Source organism: Oryzias latipes, chromosome 13 (assembly GCF_002234675.1).
Source record: "Oryzias latipes chromosome 13, ASM223467v1".
Classification (NCBI taxonomy): domain Eukaryota; kingdom Metazoa; phylum Chordata; class Actinopteri; order Beloniformes; family Adrianichthyidae; genus Oryzias; species Oryzias latipes.
The window spans coordinates 30,020,357-30,041,212 of record NC_019871.2 but is presented as its reverse complement, the minus strand read 5'-3'; the positions used below and the strand labels follow the sequence as shown (position 1 = coordinate 30,041,212).

Genomic DNA, 20,856 nt, shown 5'->3' with positions numbered 1-20,856 from the left:
GACCTGTAAGCTTCTTCTGTAAGATGATCGTCTGTTCTCCACTGGTTACCTGCATTAAGGCTACCTGTGTGAACAGGTTTTCTCTATAAAGACACCTGTCCACAACCTCAAACAGTCACACTCTAAAGGCCTGTTCACACCGGGACGAATTTCGCTGGCGATTTTCGCCGACGTTTAACGCCTCGTGACTAAACAAAGGGCACCAACGAGAGTGTGCACACCGACGCGAAAAAACGCCACGCGTTAAAGCATCAAAAAAAAAATAAGCCTCGGGTTCGTTTTTTTTTTCGACGCGTCGCGTCGAAATCTACTCGACCAATGAGAATGGCGCTTTTGCTCACGTGTCTGGAGCTTCTGAAGTTACAGTAAAACACAACTTGGGGGCGCTCAAACACAAAACTGCCTTGCTGAGCACACATACCAGCGAAGAAGATAGACGCCAAGTAGCGTCTACACAGCCGCGAAGCAATAATGACGGACATTCTAAAACATCCCCGAACCAAGCACCAGTTGGAGCTACTGGTGCTTGAAATATTCATATTTTCTTTGTTTGATTCTGACAAGCGTGTAAATACTTGCTCTCTTCTTCTGAGTGAAAAGCGACTTTAAGAAGCGTAAAGTTGCGCAGCGCCACCTTGTGTACAGGAGTATTTCTGTTTTACATTAAGCGCCATCTAATGTCAGGGAATGAAATTGCATGTTCACTCCACTCATCGTCAGCGAAAATCGCCTGGGTGTGAACACAAAAAACGTGGCGAAAAACGCTGGCGAATAACGCCTGGCGAATATTCGTCCCGGTGTGTACGGGCCTTAAACTCCACTATGACCAAGAACAAAGAGCTGTCCAAGGACACCAGAAACCAAATTGTTGACCTGCACCAGGCTGGGAAGACTGAATCTGCAATAGCTAAGCAGCTTGGTGTGAAGAAATCACCTGTGGGAGCAATTATTAGGAAATGAAAGACATACAAGACCACTGATAATCTGCCTCCATCTGGGGTCAAAATGATCACAAGAATGGTGAGCAAAAAAATCCCAGAACCACACGGGGGGACCGAGTGAATGACCTGCAGAGAGCTGGGACCAAAGTAACAAATCATGCTTAGGGGCTGTTTTTCAGCTAAAGAACCAGGACGACTGATCTGTGAAAAGGAAAGAATTAACAATGCAATGTATTGCCATGTATTTTCAGTAAAAATCTCCTTCCATCAGCAAGGGCATTGAAGATAAAACGTGGCTGGGTCTTTCAGTATGGCAACAATCCCAAACGCACTGCCCAGGTAGTGAAGGAGCGGCTTAGAAAGAAGCATTTCAAGGTCTTGGAGTGACCTAGCCAGACTCTGGATCTTAACTCCATAGAAAATCTCTGGAAGCAGTTGAAAGTCCGTGTTGCCCAGCAACAGCCCCAAAACATCACTGCTCTAGAGGAGATCTGCATGGAGGAATGGGCCAAAATACCAGCAACAGTATATATCAAAGTACTGAGTTGAACTTTTTGTTATTGACCAAATACTTATTTCCCACCATAATTTACAAATAAATACTTGTGATTTTCTGCAATTTTTCTCTCGTTTTATCTCTCATAGTTGAGATATACCTATGAGGAAAATTACAGACCTCTCATCTTTTGAAGTTGGAGAACTTGCATAATTGGTGGATGACTATTACTTTTTTGCCCCTCTGTAGACCCTTTTTAGGCCACAAAACCCTTTGACAGCAGAGCTGTTACCAGCCACATTTAATGAACACACGCTCTTTGACATACCATAAATGTTTGACCGTTAATGCGATCACAATGAATCAGCTGATTCTGACACAGAGAAAATGTGTCGCATGTCAGCGCAAAACTGCTTTTTTCATCATCTGCGGAATCAGCTGGATTTATGTGGTGTGATTCGGTTGAAGAGTTTTCAATGGGTGACGTGACGTCACACTCGCTCGGTCCAGTTCAATGGGCAGAACAGAGTGGTGCCTCCGCTGTCACAGAAAAGGCACAGAAAGGCTTTTTTTTCACAACAAAAGTGTTTGATAAAGCCAATCCACTCCTCAAGGGTTTTGGTCTGTCAGTTCACCCTAAAGTAATGATTGTGTCAGCTTATGCCAAGAAATGTGCCTTAATTCAATAAAAGGAATAAAATCCTGAGAAGAAACATGATGATTATAAATCACCATTGATGTGACACACAATAGTTGGCATTTGTGGAGTAGTCCACAGATAAGCAAAGAGATGAAGCACCAGAGTGACCATGACGGGAAGAGATGAGGTTCAGTTATACATGCAAAGACTTTTGCTTTTTGCAATACGACCCCATAAAAAAAAAAAGAGAAATGAGAGATTCACCCAGGTTAACTTTGTAACATTTCTGCATTTGATTCTGTCCTCTACGTAATACCAGAGTTTCATTACATTGTGTTGATATATCAGCAGGATGCATCAGTATTGATTCCACTTATTACCAGAGAGAGAAGCAAGGGCCACAGGTCAGAGGCCTCTGAGTGTGTTTGCTGTTTGACTGCATTTGTACACCATACTACAGTCTACCATGCAAAGACAGCAACCATTTTTCAAGTCCTTTAGCTGACATGAGCTTCAGCATCACACACCATAGGAGATCCTTGCTAATCAATTGAGGCATTTGTCAGGAGCTTGTTAAATGGTGTCGTCCTCACAGAACTGTATTCTCTTTCAGTTAATGAGGGCACTTCAGAGAGCAAACTCACAGACACTTTGTCCCCCTTTGTTTGTTATGCATTTTTGCTCATTAATAATTGATGACCGCTGCAGCTCAGTTGTCACATTAGCTTACTTAGGGCCAAGTGGATTTCATATGTATGTCATTGTGTGTGTTTGTCCACATGTTATAAGTGATCATTTAACGCACCTGACACATGGTCCATAGTAATGCATGTGAGTTATGAACAAAGCAGACTTTTTCCATTTCTAAACGATGCTATTGTCATCTCTTTCACATTGTCAGATGATTTCAGTCTAATATTACGTTGATTGTTTTGTGCCGTCTTAAAGTTCTGTTCATTTCGCCACAGATACTTACAGTTTCCAAGTTCCGTTAGTGAAAAATCCCATTTTTTACAACAAATCTTCTTGCCCTCTGCAGCTTTGCAGAACTTGTTTGCAGATGACATGCTCTTTTATTTAACTGGTATTCTCAAAGTGATCCGATAGCTCTTTCTGAATTAAATATAAGTAATGAGGGATAACGTAACACTTCATGGAAGTCTTCAAGAAGTCTTCAGGTGATATAAAGTCAGGTATCAGACTTCTGCTGCCTTGAGTTAACACTGAAACCTTTATGTTTTGCCTTTGGCCGTTTTAGTTTTCGCCTTCAGCGTGTCTTTTTGTCTCAGAGTAAACTAGCATTTCAGTATCTCTCCTCCAGTGGTTGCTGGTTTGATTTCTGGGTTGTTAAAAACAGCCACGTGAAGTTCGAGGGAAAGCTAAGACTCTGAACCTTGTGGTTTTCTCGTTTTACTTTCCCTCTTGTACGCCTGTGATGCCAGCCAAGCAGCAACTGTGAGCTGTGGGATGTTTTTTTATTATTGATAGGCACGTAGGAGTCTTCTCTCTGTCTATGCAGAAGCATAAATATTTAATCTGCAGGCAGCTCTTAAAGATAAGGAGATGAGCGGGATATGAAGGGCTGGGTATTAATTGGAGTCCATGGGGGCCCCTTGGTGCCACTGAGTCCCGTCTGCCGTGTGATCTGTGCGTTTGTGTTGGTGTGTAGGGAACATGGAGAGGATAAGTCATATCAAGACATCCTCGTGCAGTGATGCCTATCGGCACCTTAAACAGACAGAAAGGTCAGTAAGGTGAATTGTCTTGTAGGGTCAGAGAGGTGTCCCCACTTTCCTCACACTCACACACAAACAAACAAACAAACAAACAAACAAACAAACGCAGAGGTTGACATTTTGTCTGGATTATCCCAGTTTTGTAGATTGTGAGATTTAGTGTTTTCTTTGGAGCAGGTATTTATGAGAACTGAGACTTGCAAACTCAGAAAGAAAGATGCATAATACATACAAAGTGTCCTTCTAACCATGGTCAGTTTCTAAAAGCCCTCGTCTCATCTCAATGTTCCTGTAGTCTTAACAGTGCCCTGTTTAATGCTCAATAAAACCACAGCCGACTCTGCTGTCTGCTCTCAGTCAGCAAAAGAAAACACAAGCATTTCACTGTCAACAGGATCTGATGGTTTATTACAAAAAGCAGGGTTTCAAAAGAGACACAAAGATGGTGGGGAACACAAGATGCTTTTAGGAGATTGCAATAAGAGCCATTAGGTGATGTCGCCTCACTGTCTGTGTGAAGACACAGCCAGCACTGGCGCCTGGGCTCTGCTGAGCTCGTGTCAAATCAAAGCTCTACTGGAATGCAAGGTGAACGCAGGCCAGTGTGCGGCACGCACAGGCGCCTGGCAGGACACGAAGCTCCGGTCACACAGCACTGCTGTCTCACAGCAAGACTCACTCTCCGTTAAGGGGCGCATTAAACTCACGGGTCAGCTTGCCCAGTTTAGCATGCCACTGCTGATGTGTTAAAGCAGAGCTGATATTTTACTTGAGTTTTAACAGTGGAAACTTCAGGTTACTGCTGTTAGACTGAACTGGTGCCTTTTGGAGGACTTTAAAGTCTTTAACACCACATGTTAAAGACTAAACATCTGAGTCATTCTTTTGTAACCTGTGCAAATTAGCCCAATGAAGTGTCAAGCTTTCAAACGGGGAAACAAAATAGCTCAGAATAATGGACCTCTACCAGTACTTTAAACAGTTAAGGGGGCAAGGCGTGCATGTAATACGCATTGAAAATGTAATCTGGGATAAATGGGTAACTTTAAATGTTTACACATCAAAATCCAATTCATTGCAGCCCAAAAGTATTTAAATAGAGCCCTCTCCGTCTCCGTCTCCCTCACACCTTTCATGTTAGATGCCCCCCTCATATGTAGACGAAGGTCTTTTTGAGTATATTTGAAGACATCTTCACATTTATTTAAATAAAACTGTTGCAGTGAAACGGAAATTATGTATTAGTTTTTTCTCTCTCTATTTTTTTCATATATTGCAAGTCATGTTGGACCATGTTGGACCCCCTTTTGCCTTTAGAACTGTCTTAATCCCCTCCGCCTCCACATGTCCCACCACTGTGTACCCATTCGTAGTGAGCTACGCAACTATATACAACCAAAGATTTGTGTGTGTATATATGCCGTTTTTGGCGAAAAAAAAACCTGTGCTGTTTTCAAGGACATAGTTTCTGTAGAGCTGCAGTACTTAATCAGAAATAAACCTCTGATTAGTGATTGGGACTGTTGGTGCGCAGAGTAAGCCTTCCCATCATCCTTTGTCTACATGGTCTCCCCCTTTACACCCACAAGCTAACATTAGCGGTGCAGCAATATTGTGAGCAACATCCAGCCATATAGTTTTGAGTCAGATATCAGCTCAGATGAGGGCCACTTTATGACCTGTTCAACTACTCGTTAACACAAATTTCCAATCAGCTAATCACATGGCAGCAACTCAATGCGTTTTAACCTCGTAGACATGGTCAAGATGATCTGCTGCAGTTCAAACCGAGCATCAGAATGAGGAAGAAAGGGGATTGAAGTGACTTTGAATGTGTCATGGTGAAAAACTGCTGAACTACTGGGATTTTCACCCACAGCCATCTGTAGAGTTAACAGACAATGATCCATAAAGGAGAAAATATCCAGTGAGCAGAAGTTCTGTGGCCTTGTTGATGCCAGAGGTCAGAGGAGAATGGTCAGACTGGTTCCAGCTGATAGAAAGGCAACAGTGACTCAAAGAACCATTGGTTACAACCGAGGTCTGCAGAAGAGCATCTCTGAACGCACAACACATCCAACCTTGAAGCAGGTTGGCTACAGCAGCAGAAGAACACACTGGGTGCCACTCCTGTCAACTAAGAACAGGAAACTGAGGCTACAACTCACACAGACTCACCAAAACTGGACAATAGAATGATTTGAAAAACGTTGTCTGGTCTGATGAGACTTCATTTCTGCTACGACAATCTTCTGGTAGGGTCAGAATTTGGCACCAATAACAAGAAAACATAGATCAGTCCTGCCTTGTATCAACGGTTCAGGCTGGCGGTGGTAATGTCATGGTGTGGGGGATATTTTCTTTGTTCTCTGGTGGTTATTCTCTTATGGTGGAGCAGGATGGTAGCTCCGTAATGTTCCACCCATTCCACAAAGTTAAAGAGAATTGAAACTGTTCAAAATCTTTTGTAATGCAGAAGCCTTCAGAGTGTTTTCTAAGCTCAGCTAAGTTGTAAAGGCGTCTTCTCTGCTCCAGAGGCAGTGTGCTTTTCAACTCTTTATTTACTGTGCTTTGCAGTTAGTGATGTTTGGCCTGGATGCAAACCTTTTCCATGAAGCTCTTGACTCTATTCTTGACAATCTTTGCCCACTAAGCGCCTTAGAGTCTCTGACCTCGCTCATGTTTATTTGGTCTCGTCCTCAGTCACTTCCATTTTATTATAAAACCACCTTCCACTGTTACTTTGGAATATTTAACTGAGTAGATATTTCCAAACATAAAACTTCTATTGAGACTTCATTTTTATAGAATGTACAGTACATTGCATTAACTTTTGCATGAAGGTACGCCTCATTCCAGGGTCTTCCTTAACTGTTTAGATGTTGTAAGGATTTCTGTAAATTTGTGAACGTTTTGGTTTTTTTAGCAACAGCAGCTTTTTTTCACCCGCCTAACTAATAGACTAGTGATGAAGGAATAGTTTACATATTACATGACTTTATCCTTTTACAGTACGGTGCAGACTTAGTAGAAATATCCATAAACATGCACAACTATAAACCAAATTAGTTGTATTACTACATGTGAACCAATGTCAGGGTAAACCTTCTGGTTTCTTGCATAGTACAATTTGTATTTCTGAGCTTAATTTTTGAGACAAATTGTTTTTTTTTAATATTTGGGGCAGTAGCCTTATAGGCATGGAAGGTGGTGTTTTTCTGAAGCCTTGTGCTTTCTCCACCTGTGTAGAGCTGATGACAAGGGAAGGGTGGCAGGACGGAGGTGGCAGGTGGCTTCTTGCCACCAGTCGTGGCGTGATGGTTGCTGTGATATTTAGGGGCTGAATAATTTAAACTGCAACAACACGTCTCCCTTTGCCGCTGCGAAATGCGGCTCTGGCTGCATGTTTCATTAATGCCATCGCCTCGAAACCCCGTTCATAATTTAGCAGGCACTGGAGAAGCTGCGATGTGTCGCCACACAGCTCACTGACACCAGGGACACTCTGAAGGAGTTAGAGTGAGCCCGGATGCAGAGGAGCTGAAATATGTGGTAGAAAAGAAAGAAAGGAGGCGTAGAAGTGCAAGAAATACTACAGGTCACTGCTTTGACTAGTTGTTTCCCCACTGTGCCCCAGTTGGTGGAGAGGTCTGGCCCATTTTACAGTGTCACTGGCAAATCATTGCACCTTCCATGCCTAGAAAGGTCAATGAATTATTCACACTTTTTGTGCCCTCTTATGTGCTAAATACTGCTCATTCTATTCATGTTGCATGGGCTTCATAACTAGTCTGCTGTAAAATCTCTTGTTAATGTCTGAAAGTGGCCTGCAATGGATGAACACACTTTTAAATGACAGTAGCTCCATCTCTTCAAAGCAATAAGAACTAGACCTGATATTTATGCCCTAAAGTCTCGTTAGCTTGCTGATATACATCAGAAGAAGTCTTTCTTAATTTTTTCAAAAAAAATTGTTCAGACACTGTTGTCCCCATTGTGTTGTTTAAAACTAACAGCTCACAGGACACTTATGCTGCACGGTGGCGCAGTGTCTCACAGCAAGAAGGCCCCTGGTTCAGGTCCCAGCTGGCGGACCTGAACCAGAACATCAATGGGGGACTTTTCTGTGTGGAGTTTGCATGTTCTCCCCGTGCACGCATGGGTTTTCTCTAGTGACCCCGGCTTCCTCCCACCGTCCAAGAACATGCTTAATTGGTTACTCTAAATTGTCCATAGGTGTGAATGTGAGTGTGCATGGGTGTGTGATTGTGGCCCTGCGACCGACTTCAAAGAAGGTTGAAGACAAAAGAAGATGTAGTTATGACAACTAGTTGGAAAACCTAATCTGAAGAAATTGCAATATTTCAGACATAAGACTGTTTTTTAAGAAAGTGCAGAAAGCCTATCTCCAGAAAAAAAGTCAGCCATCTTGAATACTGTCCAGCTGCATAGATGAGGCTGATGGCTGCTCGTTTTGCATCACCATGTTTGGATCCCCTTTGTGAAATGATGTGTCTTCAGAAATGCTCTACATTTGTTGTGGATGTGCTTTGTTTCCAGAAACATTATGATGATCATCTTGGAAATTGCTAGTTCAAAAGCCTAAAGCCCATTTAAACGATATACGGAGATTCACAATCACAGAGAGGAAGGTTTTGAAGGCGATTGGATGGTTGGGTTTTGTAATATCAACAAACTGTGACAACGCTTAGTGGCCTACCTCAGTAGCAGGTATGTGTGTGTCACAGACTTAAATTGCACCTGAACTTACCTGTACTTTCTAAGGCATTTATTGCAGTTTCTTGTTAGCCTACAAACATGGCCTTTTTCTTGTTTTGAGTCCAAAACACTGGAACACATTTGCTTAAACCTCCACGTCCCACCGGCTCCCTCAGTGAAAGCCTTTTGTTGCCATCCCTATCCTCTTTTGGAAACAGTTCCTGTCCAAGCGCAGTCTGGCAGATAATGGCTGTTTTGTTTAGTGGTAGATCTGCCTAAAGAACATTTATGAATTATTCATCTCCAGCTCGAGATTGCTGTGGAAAGCAATTGCGAGGCAAACAGTTTGCCGAGTTGAAGACATAAGTAAAGGGGGGTCCTTGTCAATGTAACACTGCATATTTATTGAATGTGTCATGTATTATTCATGAAAACTTCCTGACCTCACTTGCTTTAAGAGACACCATCATGATGACATTTTTTCCCCATGCCTCATTTCACCACTGTGAGGTAATAACACTAGCAGGCAAAAAGAGCTTTCCTTTATTTGCTCTGTGCCAGGGTCCGCTCTTAACCCGCTGTTCGGCGCTTAGTTGGCTGTGCGTGTGGGCAAACACGGTAAGTTTATAATCCTGTTGTACGCTGCACTTCTCTTTTTATCTGGAGGCCTCACCTGAATCTGGTTCAGGCTTTCCTGCTTGTCACTCCTGGCCTGTTGAGAAGTTTTATGCTGAATATGAGAGGAACTTTTATTTGACCCCTCTAACACATTTCCAAGCCAGTGAAGCTTATTGTTGATTGTGAAGCCATGCTTATTCAAGGATATAATTCGCCCAGCACAGACACGAGTGAGGCCATGCTAGGATGTGGGCTTTTAGATCAATGTGCCTCCCCTGAGAGCTGCTGACTTTTTGCACCAACAATACTAGAGCAACAGTGATTTTACTGCAGAGGAGGTTTAAACACATCTGCTTTCTGCCAAGTGCAAGTCAAGAAAAGAAATCCAAGCTGTTAAGGACATGGGAGGAAACATGGGTGGCTAAATGCTACTTTTTGCAGGTCTGTCTTAATCTTGCTATTCTTACATGATGTATGTGTTTGTCACAGGTCTGCTTTTTCGCTTACATTCCCCCAAAGGTGCTAACTTACAAACTTTTCATTATTGGACTTTATCAGTCAGTTTGTCAAATACAACATAATTAAGCAGGCCTAACAAAACCAGGAAAGGGCACATTAGTATGTAATTACTGAAATCATGCTAATAATTACTAATAAAGCTGATAATTACCTTAATGACCTTTTGTGAATATGTTTTTTAATCTTTGAATCTTATGTGAACTTCACTCACTGCTTCTGAATACTATAGCAGACTGTTGGGCACCTAAAGGCCAAACAGATCTTTACTCTGAGGCTTTCATTCATATATAACAGCTTGTGACACAGTAAAACATGGAGAAGGGCTGCATGGTGGTGCAGTGGTTAGCATGCTCGCCTCTCAGCGAGAAGGCCATGGTTCAAATCCTGAATTTTGTATGAACCGGGTTCTCTGGGTTCTCTCCTCCCACAGTCCAAAAACATGCTTCATTGGTTATCATGTCCAATAATCATTTTTAGTTTTTCTACAACCCAACAATATCTCTTGTGGAAATGTTCATTATACTTGAAACTAGATTGAATCTATTTTGTTATGGGGATACATAATGATAGATTGATCAATGGGTGTTATTGGTGCAAGCAAAAATTCACTTTTTCTTTCAGGGTCGTCTCATCCCTGTCTTCAAATACCTGCCCCACCTGTTGCTGTTTACCTGAATCAGGTGTGTCCCACCAGTAGAAAATAAAGGGCAGGAGTAGATGGAAAACAAACAGAAATCTTGAGGACTAGGGTTGGACAACACTGCTGTATGTGCAGTTTGACTGGCAAACCATTTAATTTTGGGAAACTTGGATCTTACAGGTTTTTTTTTTCTTTTTGGAACTGAGCAACATCCCCCCCCCCCCCCCCCCCCCCCCCAGATTTCAACAAGAAGGAATCTCCTATTGACCCTCATGTTAAAAAAATCCAACCTATGTATATTCTGGTTTCAGAAGCTTTTTTTATGTACGTTGCTTTAGGGTTACACGATGCTAGATAGATTGCTAGATAGATAGCTAGATAGATCGCTGAAGGGACAAATGAGTTCTTAAAGCGCTCTGTCCTGCAGTGCAGTGAAAGGAGCCTATTACTTACTCCGTGTGCTCTTCTGTCCAGACATCGTGTTGTGCAAGGGATGTCTGGGATTGTCCAGGATGCTCTGAGTCATCTTCCTCTTCTGCAGCACAGATCCCACGGAGTACACCCTCCTCCCGATCAGTCTGTCCAATCGGTTGCAATCCCTTGTGGTCATACTGCCACCCCAGCATACAACCCCATAGAAGACAGCACTAGCCACAACCGACTGATAGAAGAGGAGCAACATGTCGGTACACACATCAAAGGACCTTAGCTTTCTCAGGAAGAACAGCCTACTCTGTCCTTTCTGATACAGAGCCTGAGCCTGCTCTGTCCAGTCCAGTTTGTGGTCAAGGTGCACACCCAAGTACTTATAGGAGTCAACCACCTTGATTCTCCCTCCATCGATGATCACTGGTTGGTGGGAGGGCTTCCTACTAAAGTCAATGATCATCTCCTTGGTCTTTGAGGTGTTCAGCACAAGACCATTGTCCCTGCTCCAGGAGGTGAATCTGGTGATGAGCTCCCTGTACTCACTCTCACCCCCTCCCTTTACACACGCCACAATAGCAGTGTCGTCCAAATATTTCTGGACATGACAAGGAGCCGCCGCCAGTGTGTGAATGTGTGTGTGAATGTGTGCGTGACTGGGTGAATGGGACTGTGACTGTAAAGCGCTTTGGGCCTTCGTAAGAAGGTAGAAAGCGCTATATAAGTATGCGCCATTTACCATTTACCAAGCTGCAGATGGGCGGCCGTGGTGCAGCGGTAGGGCGTACCCATGATCGTAATATTGCAGGTTCGATTCCCGCCTTGCACGCCCATGAGTCGAAGTGACCTTGGGCAAGACACTGAACCCCACCTTGCCTCTGGTGGTAGGTTGGCGCCTGTGTTCAGCATTGGAGCTGCCACCAGTGTGTGAATGTGTGTGTGACTGGGTGAATGGGTCTGTGCCTGAAAAGCGCTTTGGGCCTTCGAAAGAAGGTAGAAAGCGCTTTATAAGTATAAGCCATTTACCAGATGCATAATTAAAGTCAGTAGTGTAGAGTGTGTATAGAAAACGCGATAGTACAGTTCCCTGTGGTGCACCGGTGTTGCACCATTGTATGCCGATATTGGATGCCGATAGTTATCGGTCGATAATGGACAATATTACGTCATGCCGAAAATTCTGATAAGAAAAAATGTTGTAGATAAAATGGACCGATGACTAAAAGCTTAAACTGTCGTCACTTCCTCACCACTCTGTATTTACTTACAAGGTGTCTGCTCACCCCCCATCCTGCAAGCTTCTGTAGCGTGTTAGTGACGTCACCTCTCAGCGCCTGCTCTATAGACCTCTGTCTGCAACATGGCGCAGCTCTCACCCATGTGGGCTTATTTTACCGTGTCTGAGACCAACGACTCACTCGCTGATTGCTAAATTTGTTCAACAGAAGTGTCACAAAGAGGGAAAAAAGGTAGAGCTTTAACACCACAAATCTCACAAGCTATTCAAAAGTCACCAGTGTGGAAAGAATATGAAGCGGCTGTCTAGGCGCTAGCGCTCATTCTGGAAAACACAAACAAACTGCAGGGCTTGCATGGAAATATCTGTCAGCGCCCTGCACTAGCATTGATAGTTTTTTTCTTCTGCTGCAAATGTGCTGGATGAAAAAAATCAACATCTAACCCAGGTCTGGGCAAACTACGGCTGGATCCGGCCTCCATGTTTGGTCCGGCCCACTGAACAATATCAGAGACCCATGTTTATTTATTTTTTTAGATCTGGCCACACGATCAAGACGTGACATTTTATTCCCCCCTTCTGCTGTCGCTGTCCCGATCTGAAACCCTCTAAAAATCTCTGTCAAACAGAAGACAGTCTTCCCTTTCTACGTCGCAGTTCATCTTTTCCCGGTTTAGCACATTCTTTTAGAGCGATTATGCTGCTTTCCTTATACAGTGTACTCTGTTCTGTGTCCTGATTGGCTGGAGACCTTGTCAATCAATCTTCACCTTCCGTGGTGTGTCCCCTGAACCAAAACGCGGAGCTCTTCAGATCAGAAATCTGTGATCAATTAGATCTTTGTTTTCATTCTAAGATCCTGGACCTCATTTCTATGAAGGTTTGAGAATTTAAACAAGAGAGTAGGGTGAAAATGTTCATGTGTGTGTGAGAAAAGTGTAGAAACTCTGCAGTGAGGAGTTTTACTGCCATAAACGTCTCTAATCAGACTACCGTGGATTTCAACAATCACGGTTATTTTTGAACGTAACTCCTGCAATAAACGAGGGAACTCTGTACTGGTGAAAAGGTAACGCAGATATATGCTTAGCTGCAGCAGAAAACATAGAGATTTGCTTTTTATAATTACTGGATGAGAAACAGACGGGCAGGACACAGTGCAGCTGCACAAACTGTGAGACATGAGAAGCTGCAGCCCTCAAAGTCTCAGCAGAATTATGACAGGAGAGGATCCACTATTTATTGATTTTTTTTTTTATGTATCAGTATATTTTTCCTGAATTTTTTCCTTTGAAAATCATAGGGTGTTGTTTGTTTTATTTCATAAATAATGTTATTTATTTTAATAAAAGGATCATGAATGATTGAAACTTTATTCAAATAGCATTTTGCAACTCCTTGAAGGTACCAAAGGGCTTCATAATAAAAAATTAATCTAAGATGGGAACAAAGGTTTTAAACCAACAACTCTAGAATATTCTGTTTTAGAATATAATTTTCAATCCAAATGTTTTCATCTACATTCCATGTTATATCATTCTCACTCAACACATCTGCAGATGGTCCGGGCCTTCTATCGAATTTTAGAACCCAATGTGGTCTGCGCGTTAAAATAATTGCCCACCCCTGATCTAACCTGTCAGAAAGCAGGGATGCTACTTGCTGTCAGGAAAAAATGTCCCGTTGATCCAACCACAGTTAAAAACAAGAAATGAAATGTCATTGTGGTGGTTTATTTCATTTTGTCATTCTGGTTTGTAAAATGCTTGAATGCTTTTGAAAAGTTTATTTTCTATGAGCAACCATTTATTTTGCACTTCAGTTAAAAACTTGATAGTTATTATTCTGCCCTTCAGTTTCAAACGAAACAATATTTTTGCACTTTAAGATTTCTGTAAACTATTTCCTTTGCAGGTTATTATATCAGGCATTATTTAAAAATGTACTTGTTACATTGCTATTTCAGTTAAAGTCTGAGTATTTGTTCTGACCATTGAAATGCACTTTCTCTGTTCACAGATGTATGACAGACTGGAAAGGCTAATAAAGTGTTTGTACAATCTGTTCTATTTCTTTGCAGGTAAAACTAGTTCTGCCAATTTGTTGAATACATATATACATACATACATTCGCTGTTACAATGTACTCACTAATATTTTTTTCTTAAGTATAAAAAATAAATCGGTTGAGTATCGGTATCGGCTACAAGAGGCAGGAAAATATCTGGTATCGGTTGTAAAAAGTCATTATCGTGCATCACTACATTGGTTTGTTTGTTTATTAGTTGTAGCAAGTTAGTGGACCCAACAGAGCTTCATCATTCTGAAAATTATATAATTTTATTCCGTCTCAGTTAAACAATTGAACCGGTTAGTTAAAAAAGGGCCGAAGTCCACAATTTTTCAAAATAGAGATTATATGTTCTATGGTCTTCAAGGGTAAAGATATCTGATTATGTGCAAAAACGTCCCAAGTCCGTTATAATGTATTGACTATACTTGACATTTAAAATGCATTAATGCAAAATCCTTGGACTTGGGTCTCTCTTGCATGGGTTTAGCCTTATCCCATAGATGGCAGCACTAGTTATCCATTATGGCAGCGCCCCTGTTTAACTCAAGAAGGGCCCAAGTCCAGAGCCTTTAGCTTGCTAGTCCTCTGAAATGATAAAAGTGAGGTGCTTCATATTATAGCATTTGTAAGCTATGAACTGGTGCTAAATCTGGGTAAAGTATTAATCATTTGGTGTAGCCTCCCTTTAAGCTATGCAATTAAAATCATTTCCTGGAAAACCAAACCTCTTGGACTTGGGCCCCTTTCGAACTAACCAATTCAATTTTAATGTTGACAATGGTACAACAGATTCAGTTTACAAAAGAAGTCTGAGCCACTCAACATTAACTTCCAAATTTTAAAAACGGAAAGCCCTCAAAGTGCAAGAAAACTGCCAACAAAACTTGTGGATTAGTCGCACCAGAGTGTAAGACGCAGAAGCCAAAATATGCACAATAAAGAAGAAAACATGTATAAATCACTTCAAATTTAAGTTGCGCTTTTGAAAAAAAGGTTCAAATGTATATTTTCAAAATGTAGGGGTGCAAGTGAATCACAGATCCATTGGATCACTAGCCACGGTGTTCGGTACACTGTGCTCCACCCCATACGTGCATCATTTAAATCAGTTGTGTCAGTTCACACCAAATGCAATTCATGTACACCGTCTTTGCTTTAATATGTGTCAAAGTTGCTGCTTGACGTTTGGCCAAAAGTGTGTTAACCTGCAGCTCCCAGCTCATGTGGGAAGAGCAGTAAGGAATGCAGTGAAAGAATGAAAAGTTGTCAATTCTGTCTGAACCGTGAGTTTTGTGATATATTTCACTGTTGTGTAATATGTTGCAATGTTGTTGTAGCTGTTTTCTGTTTTTCTTACCTCACAACATCACTCACTTGCACCTCTCTTTTTCTTTAATTCCATATAAAGTTAATATCCGCCTACAAGCAATGTTGGACTCAGATTAATGTGATAACTGTCGTATGTCATATGCTACAACTCCCCAAATGACTATCTGTTAATGTTTTAATGGCATTGCAGTGATTCTTAGTTGTTCTCATGTTATACTTTAGCTTTTTAAAAACCGGTACGTGTGTATTAATAGCATGGTGTCTTCTTCAGTTGCTTGACAAGCTGAGAGACCGATGGAGCAACACAGGTCTATGGGAGAAGCTAGAACAGCAGAAGACTGTGATCACCGAGCCTCGCGGCGGCGCCAAGGGGGATTTTGACGAGCTGCTTCAGACCTATTACGATGCCATCAAATGCTGTGATGAAAGAGGTGAGTAAGCTAAACTTCACTGGACTGAGCTTCTTCCATGATATTTTATATGTATGATATTTTATAGGTGCATTGCAGTGAAGTTGAGGGAGTTTCGATGAATCGTTCTTGTTTTTTTTGTCATCATACATGTAAGTATAGCATTGTTTCTTTGTTGCAGATGGTGCCCTGCTCATTGCTGTCTGCAGGGGAAAAGTCAGTGAAGGGCTTGACTTTACAGATGACAATGCCAGAGCAGTAGTGACCATTGGAATTCCCTTCCCGAACATCAAGGACCTGCAGGCAAGTAACGTTCTACATAAACTCCTCCTTCCCTAACACTCAGCTGAGGGTTCCACTGGAAGTTGTTTAAAGTCAACAATTTTAGTGCTGCTAAAAAAGCGTGTTCATATTGAAAAAATGATTTGTATTAAACAGTTTCATGATCCATAAGGTTGGTAAGCACTATTTGCAATTTTAACAGCTTCAAGTCTTCTGGAAGTCTTTCCCTCAGGTTCAGGAGTGTTTGTGGAAATGCTTATTAGTAAGGTCAGTCTCTGATGTTAGATCAGAAGGCCTTGCTTATAGATTTGTCTTTAATATAACCCAAACTTGTTCTATTAAATTGAGGCAGGACTAGACCGAAGGTGATGTAAGATTATCCGTACCAAACTAGTATCAATCATGTCATGATGGATCTTCCTTGCTTTCTGGTGAAGAGTCATTTAGAAATTGGATGTGTGTAATCCAATTAAACTATTGTTCTTCTCTTTTATTAGTTTGATAGCATTTTGTCATCAAACAAAAAAACATCTCTGATATTATTTTTTTGTTCTTATTTTCTTTTTTCCTTATGTTGTCTGTGCATATCTTCTGTATTTTTTGCCCAAATTCTGCCATTCCAGTATCAAACTGTTCTGTAAATTAAGGATATTATTGCTGACTTCTGCAATTTCTTGTGCAGCTCATGGTGTTTCTGCAATTTAACAAAATTGCTGCAACTTTTGCCATAAAAATACATGGGGAAGGCTCTGCTGCAACTCTGCTTCAAATCTAACTTCAGCAAACTTTATACTATTCAAAAAAATTCAAACGTGCATTTGTTTTGCTATTTGTTGATGTTTTTGCTGTCTTTAAACAATTCTGCAAATGTTAACAGTTTTTCTAATTTTTGAAGTTGTTTAAATTTCCAATATAATGGAAGTAAACGGAGAAGATGCTTCTACTTCTTTGTTTTTGAAATGGATCTCCTCCTACAGTTTTTCAAGTAGAGACACCATTCAAACTTTAAAATGTAGTGGAGGGATTGGGGTATACAGGTATATTACTTTTCTTTGGGATATTTCAAATATTTTGGGAACTACAGCTGTTTGAAATCAGACAATTTTTGACCCCTCATCAGATTTTAACATTGGTGTGTATTGGGGAAGGTTTGCAGACCCAGAGTGGGTGACATCATCGCTAGAGGGAAATCAGACTTTTTTAAGACAAAATTTCCGAACAAACTGCTGTAACTCGACCACTGTTTGTTGCAGAGACACGATTTATCTTGTTAAAATTGCCATTTTAAGAGCTTATTTAAGTCTTGAGACATGATACCAGCACAGATTGTAGCCCTAAGGGTTGTGATTCCTACAATGGTTCAGTCATTGTGAAGTCTGAGATATTTTTGGAGATACAGGCATTTGTTTGGAGCATGTAAAATAGGCGTTTTCTGCACCTGTTAACCCCTCTCCCACCTGACACACACACAGGGAGGCAGAATGACACATTTTCTCGATTTTTACTGGTATCCAACAGTTTTGTCTTCTACACTAGAACAGATCCTTATTCCAAACAAGTTTTTGGGAGTATCTTTGTCATTTTTTAAAACAGCTCTTCTGCACGTTTATACTCCTATAGCTCCAAAACTTCTGCAAACTTTATGCAAACAGCTAGTCCTCCAATATTTGTCTGACATTTTGCATGGAATTTTCCAAAATATCTTGGTATATTCAGAATTCTTTTCATTGCAACTAAGGGGCAAAGCCCAACCCTTGAAAAATAACCCCACATCATAACCCTCCTTACACCAAACTTCTCATCTTGTCACCTCACATCTGGCAAAAGGCCTGTCTTACTGAACTTGATGCACCAATACATCTGATCTAGAGGTAAGATGGGGCCCAAAAAAAACAGCTCGACCCGACCCAGGCCCTCGGGCATTAAAGCCGAACCGGCCTGAACCCGACCAATCAACTTGATTTGCAGGCCCAAGCCCGAAGCAAACCCGAAATTTCAGTTTATCCCATAGTATTTTTGGCAGAACAAAACGCCAGATTTTTTAAAGTTAAAATAATCTACATATTTTTATGATCATGATACATGCATTTGCACAATGAAATAACGCTGGAACACAGAATAAGAGGCCAGACAAAGAGAGTGAAAGAGAGATCTTGATGCGCACTCGCTTCATACGCGGAGAAATTCTGCAGCCGCGGTGCGTGTTTGCCTTTTCAGTTCCCCTGTCTTAAGTTTATATTTCTTGCTTCCTTCTTTATGACTTCTTGCTCCTCCATATCGGGGATACCTAAACAAAATAGATGCAGACTTGCGGAGGGAAGATTACATTCACGTCACGCGCACAGAGCTGCGGGTGGCCGGCGCCCCCCTCTTTCTGCCAGTTGCTGGACCACAGTGTATGTCAATCAACGGTGGGCTGGTGACTGGGGGGGCGGGGTCTACCTGTGTGTGTGTGTGTGTGTGTGTGCGCTCGGTGAACGTTCTCCCTCTGAGTAAGAAGAAGCTGGCTGTGCCTTTCGGTTCGTGCCATAACCGTTCTGACATACAGGATCAATAAAGGGCTGTTTGACAACCGCCCACCTAAGGAGCTTCTTTGCAGCCATTTCAATATATTTATTAAAAAAGTCAGCGAGAGAGAAACCCGGCCCGACCCGAACGTAATGATTGTCATTTAGTGCCCGACTGGGTCAGGTCGGGTTCTGACTCGGGCTCGGGCTTAAGATCTTACCTCTATCTGATCACAGAACCCCACTGGAATTCAGTAAACTATCAGTCTTTCTCAGATCTTTGTAGAAAACCCTCACCATGGAACATGGAAGTAGGTGGAACACCTGACGTAAACTAATTGAGGAGGTGAAGGGTTGTTGTTCATTTTTCAGCACATCCCTTCAGGGCACGCCACAGCTTTTAGTAATCTGCACAGGAGGTGCAGATGACATAACTCTGTATTTTATCTGGGCTGGAGACTGGCACAGGGCGACACAGATTTAGGCCCCTTTGGTGGCTACACAGTTTGGCATTAGCGTAAAGGGTGTTGCCCAAGAACCCACACTGGAAAAAGCTCATAGTGGCTCATGAAAAGCGAACCCTCGTGATCAAGTGTTGGATTTACTACACAGTTCAAGTCTCCACCTAAAATTAACTGGTGAGTTCAAGTCAGGAATCAATGACATTGTCTTACCTATACATTTTTCATCATCTCAATTTGGGGCGTAGATGTTTACCAAAACCACAGGCTTATGAAAGAGGAGCCCAGACACAATCACAAATCGCTATTGTGGGTCTGGAATAATGGTGGTCACAGCAAACTGGACTTTTTTTATGAACTAGTATGACTGTTCCACAGTTTTTAGAATTAAATATATTACCAACCCACCTTTTTTTTAAGTCTGACTTGGTCTTTAACCAGAAGGGGAGTTTTCTGAAGAAAGGCAATATCACATTTCAAATTTTTATGGTATTAAAATATCCTAGCTCCTTTGACAGGTCCATTTAAACCTGTTACATTCCAAATAATAAGACGTACAGCAGCTCCAGAAGTGACAGCCAGGACACAAAGGCACAGCTTATTGATTACTTTATCAAAACAAAAAAGCAATCCATGCTGCAGAAATGTGATCATGTCCCCTTTTCCACCCTTAAACACAATCCTAAAATAAGAACTAAGCCTATACCTGTCCTCCATGATGTAAGCTGCAGACAGGTAGGTGTGAGTGACTTTTGAGGTTTCCTGGTTTTTATATATATATATATATATATATATATATATATATATATATATATATATATATATATATATATATATATATATATATATATATATATATATATATGGTGGCCCAAGCAATATTATTTGATTGATTAAAGTAAAATGTTTCCAAGCACACCTTTGTATTTATAGACATTATATCATTTGGCTATATTCCTCAGCTATATTGTGAAACGTTATGACAGCTTTTTGTAAAGATCCTCCCGTCAACCTAAACAATTAATCACATAACTTAACTAAGATGTGATGATAGATTTAGTGTCATAGTTTAACACAATTCCCCATTTTCACTTACTCATTTCTTTGTCTCCAAGCGATGACACTTTAAATCTTTGAAAAGGAAAAAAGTATGCACTCACACAAACCCACACCAAATAAGAGCAGCCCTTTTTGGTGATCCGTAAAAAAAAATCCCAAAGCGATGTAGCTGTGTGTCTCCTCGTCCTTAATAGATAAAGTTGACCTTTAAGTTTGAGGCTCCCCCGCCTCCCACTTCTCCTCCCCTTTCCTCATCCTGCTGTCAGACCAAGACAAGCTTTCACTAAGCTGTTCTGTCAGTATAGAAAGACGTGTGGGTGATTGAAGCTTCTCAGACCCTTTCACCTTAGCCTTTCAACTTAGCTGTCATCTTCACCTTTGTCAGCACTCAGGTCATTGCCTCTCCTTTTCTGCCATCATTTGTCTGCTTAGTTTTATTGCAATTGTTTTTCTCCGCTGGGTTTATCAACATGTTTTCATGTTGTCCTGCTTGAGATGATTTATAATTAACTGCCTATTGTGTAAGGCCATTGCCAAAGCTTAAGATATTTAACCTTAATGTAGGAGTCATTGGTGAACAATAATCTTATCTGAAACTCATTCTGGTGTCAGACTTAAACTCCACAGATATAATGTGTTCTCATGAAGTACAGTTATTGATCTTTAGACTTAACCACTAAAATCCATTCCCTGTCGTCATCCAGCACAATTCATGGTTGACAGAATAGATGGAGTTTGGATTTGACTGAACTGTCATTTAGAA

At 41.3% G+C, this 20,856-nt stretch overlaps 1 protein-coding gene across 8 annotated transcripts in view; it reads left to right on the top strand.

Annotated features, from left to right (window-relative positions):
* Window positions 1–20,856, top strand: part of brip1 (BRCA1 interacting protein C-terminal helicase 1) — a 131,965-nt gene that overhangs the window by 32,326 nt on the left and 78,783 nt on the right. For all 8 annotated transcript variants that reach the window (XR_002874397.1, XM_011482983.3, XM_023961280.1 and 5 more), the window contains exons 15-16: window positions 15,646–15,805; window positions 15,966–16,087. Coding sequence is in view for 7 of the 8 variants with exons in the window: in XM_011482983.3 (XP_011481285.1) it covers window positions 15,646–15,805; window positions 15,966–16,087 (282 nt within the window). In the remaining variant the exon portion in view is untranslated. The remainder of the gene's footprint in view (window positions 1–15,645; window positions 15,806–15,965; window positions 16,088–20,856) is intronic.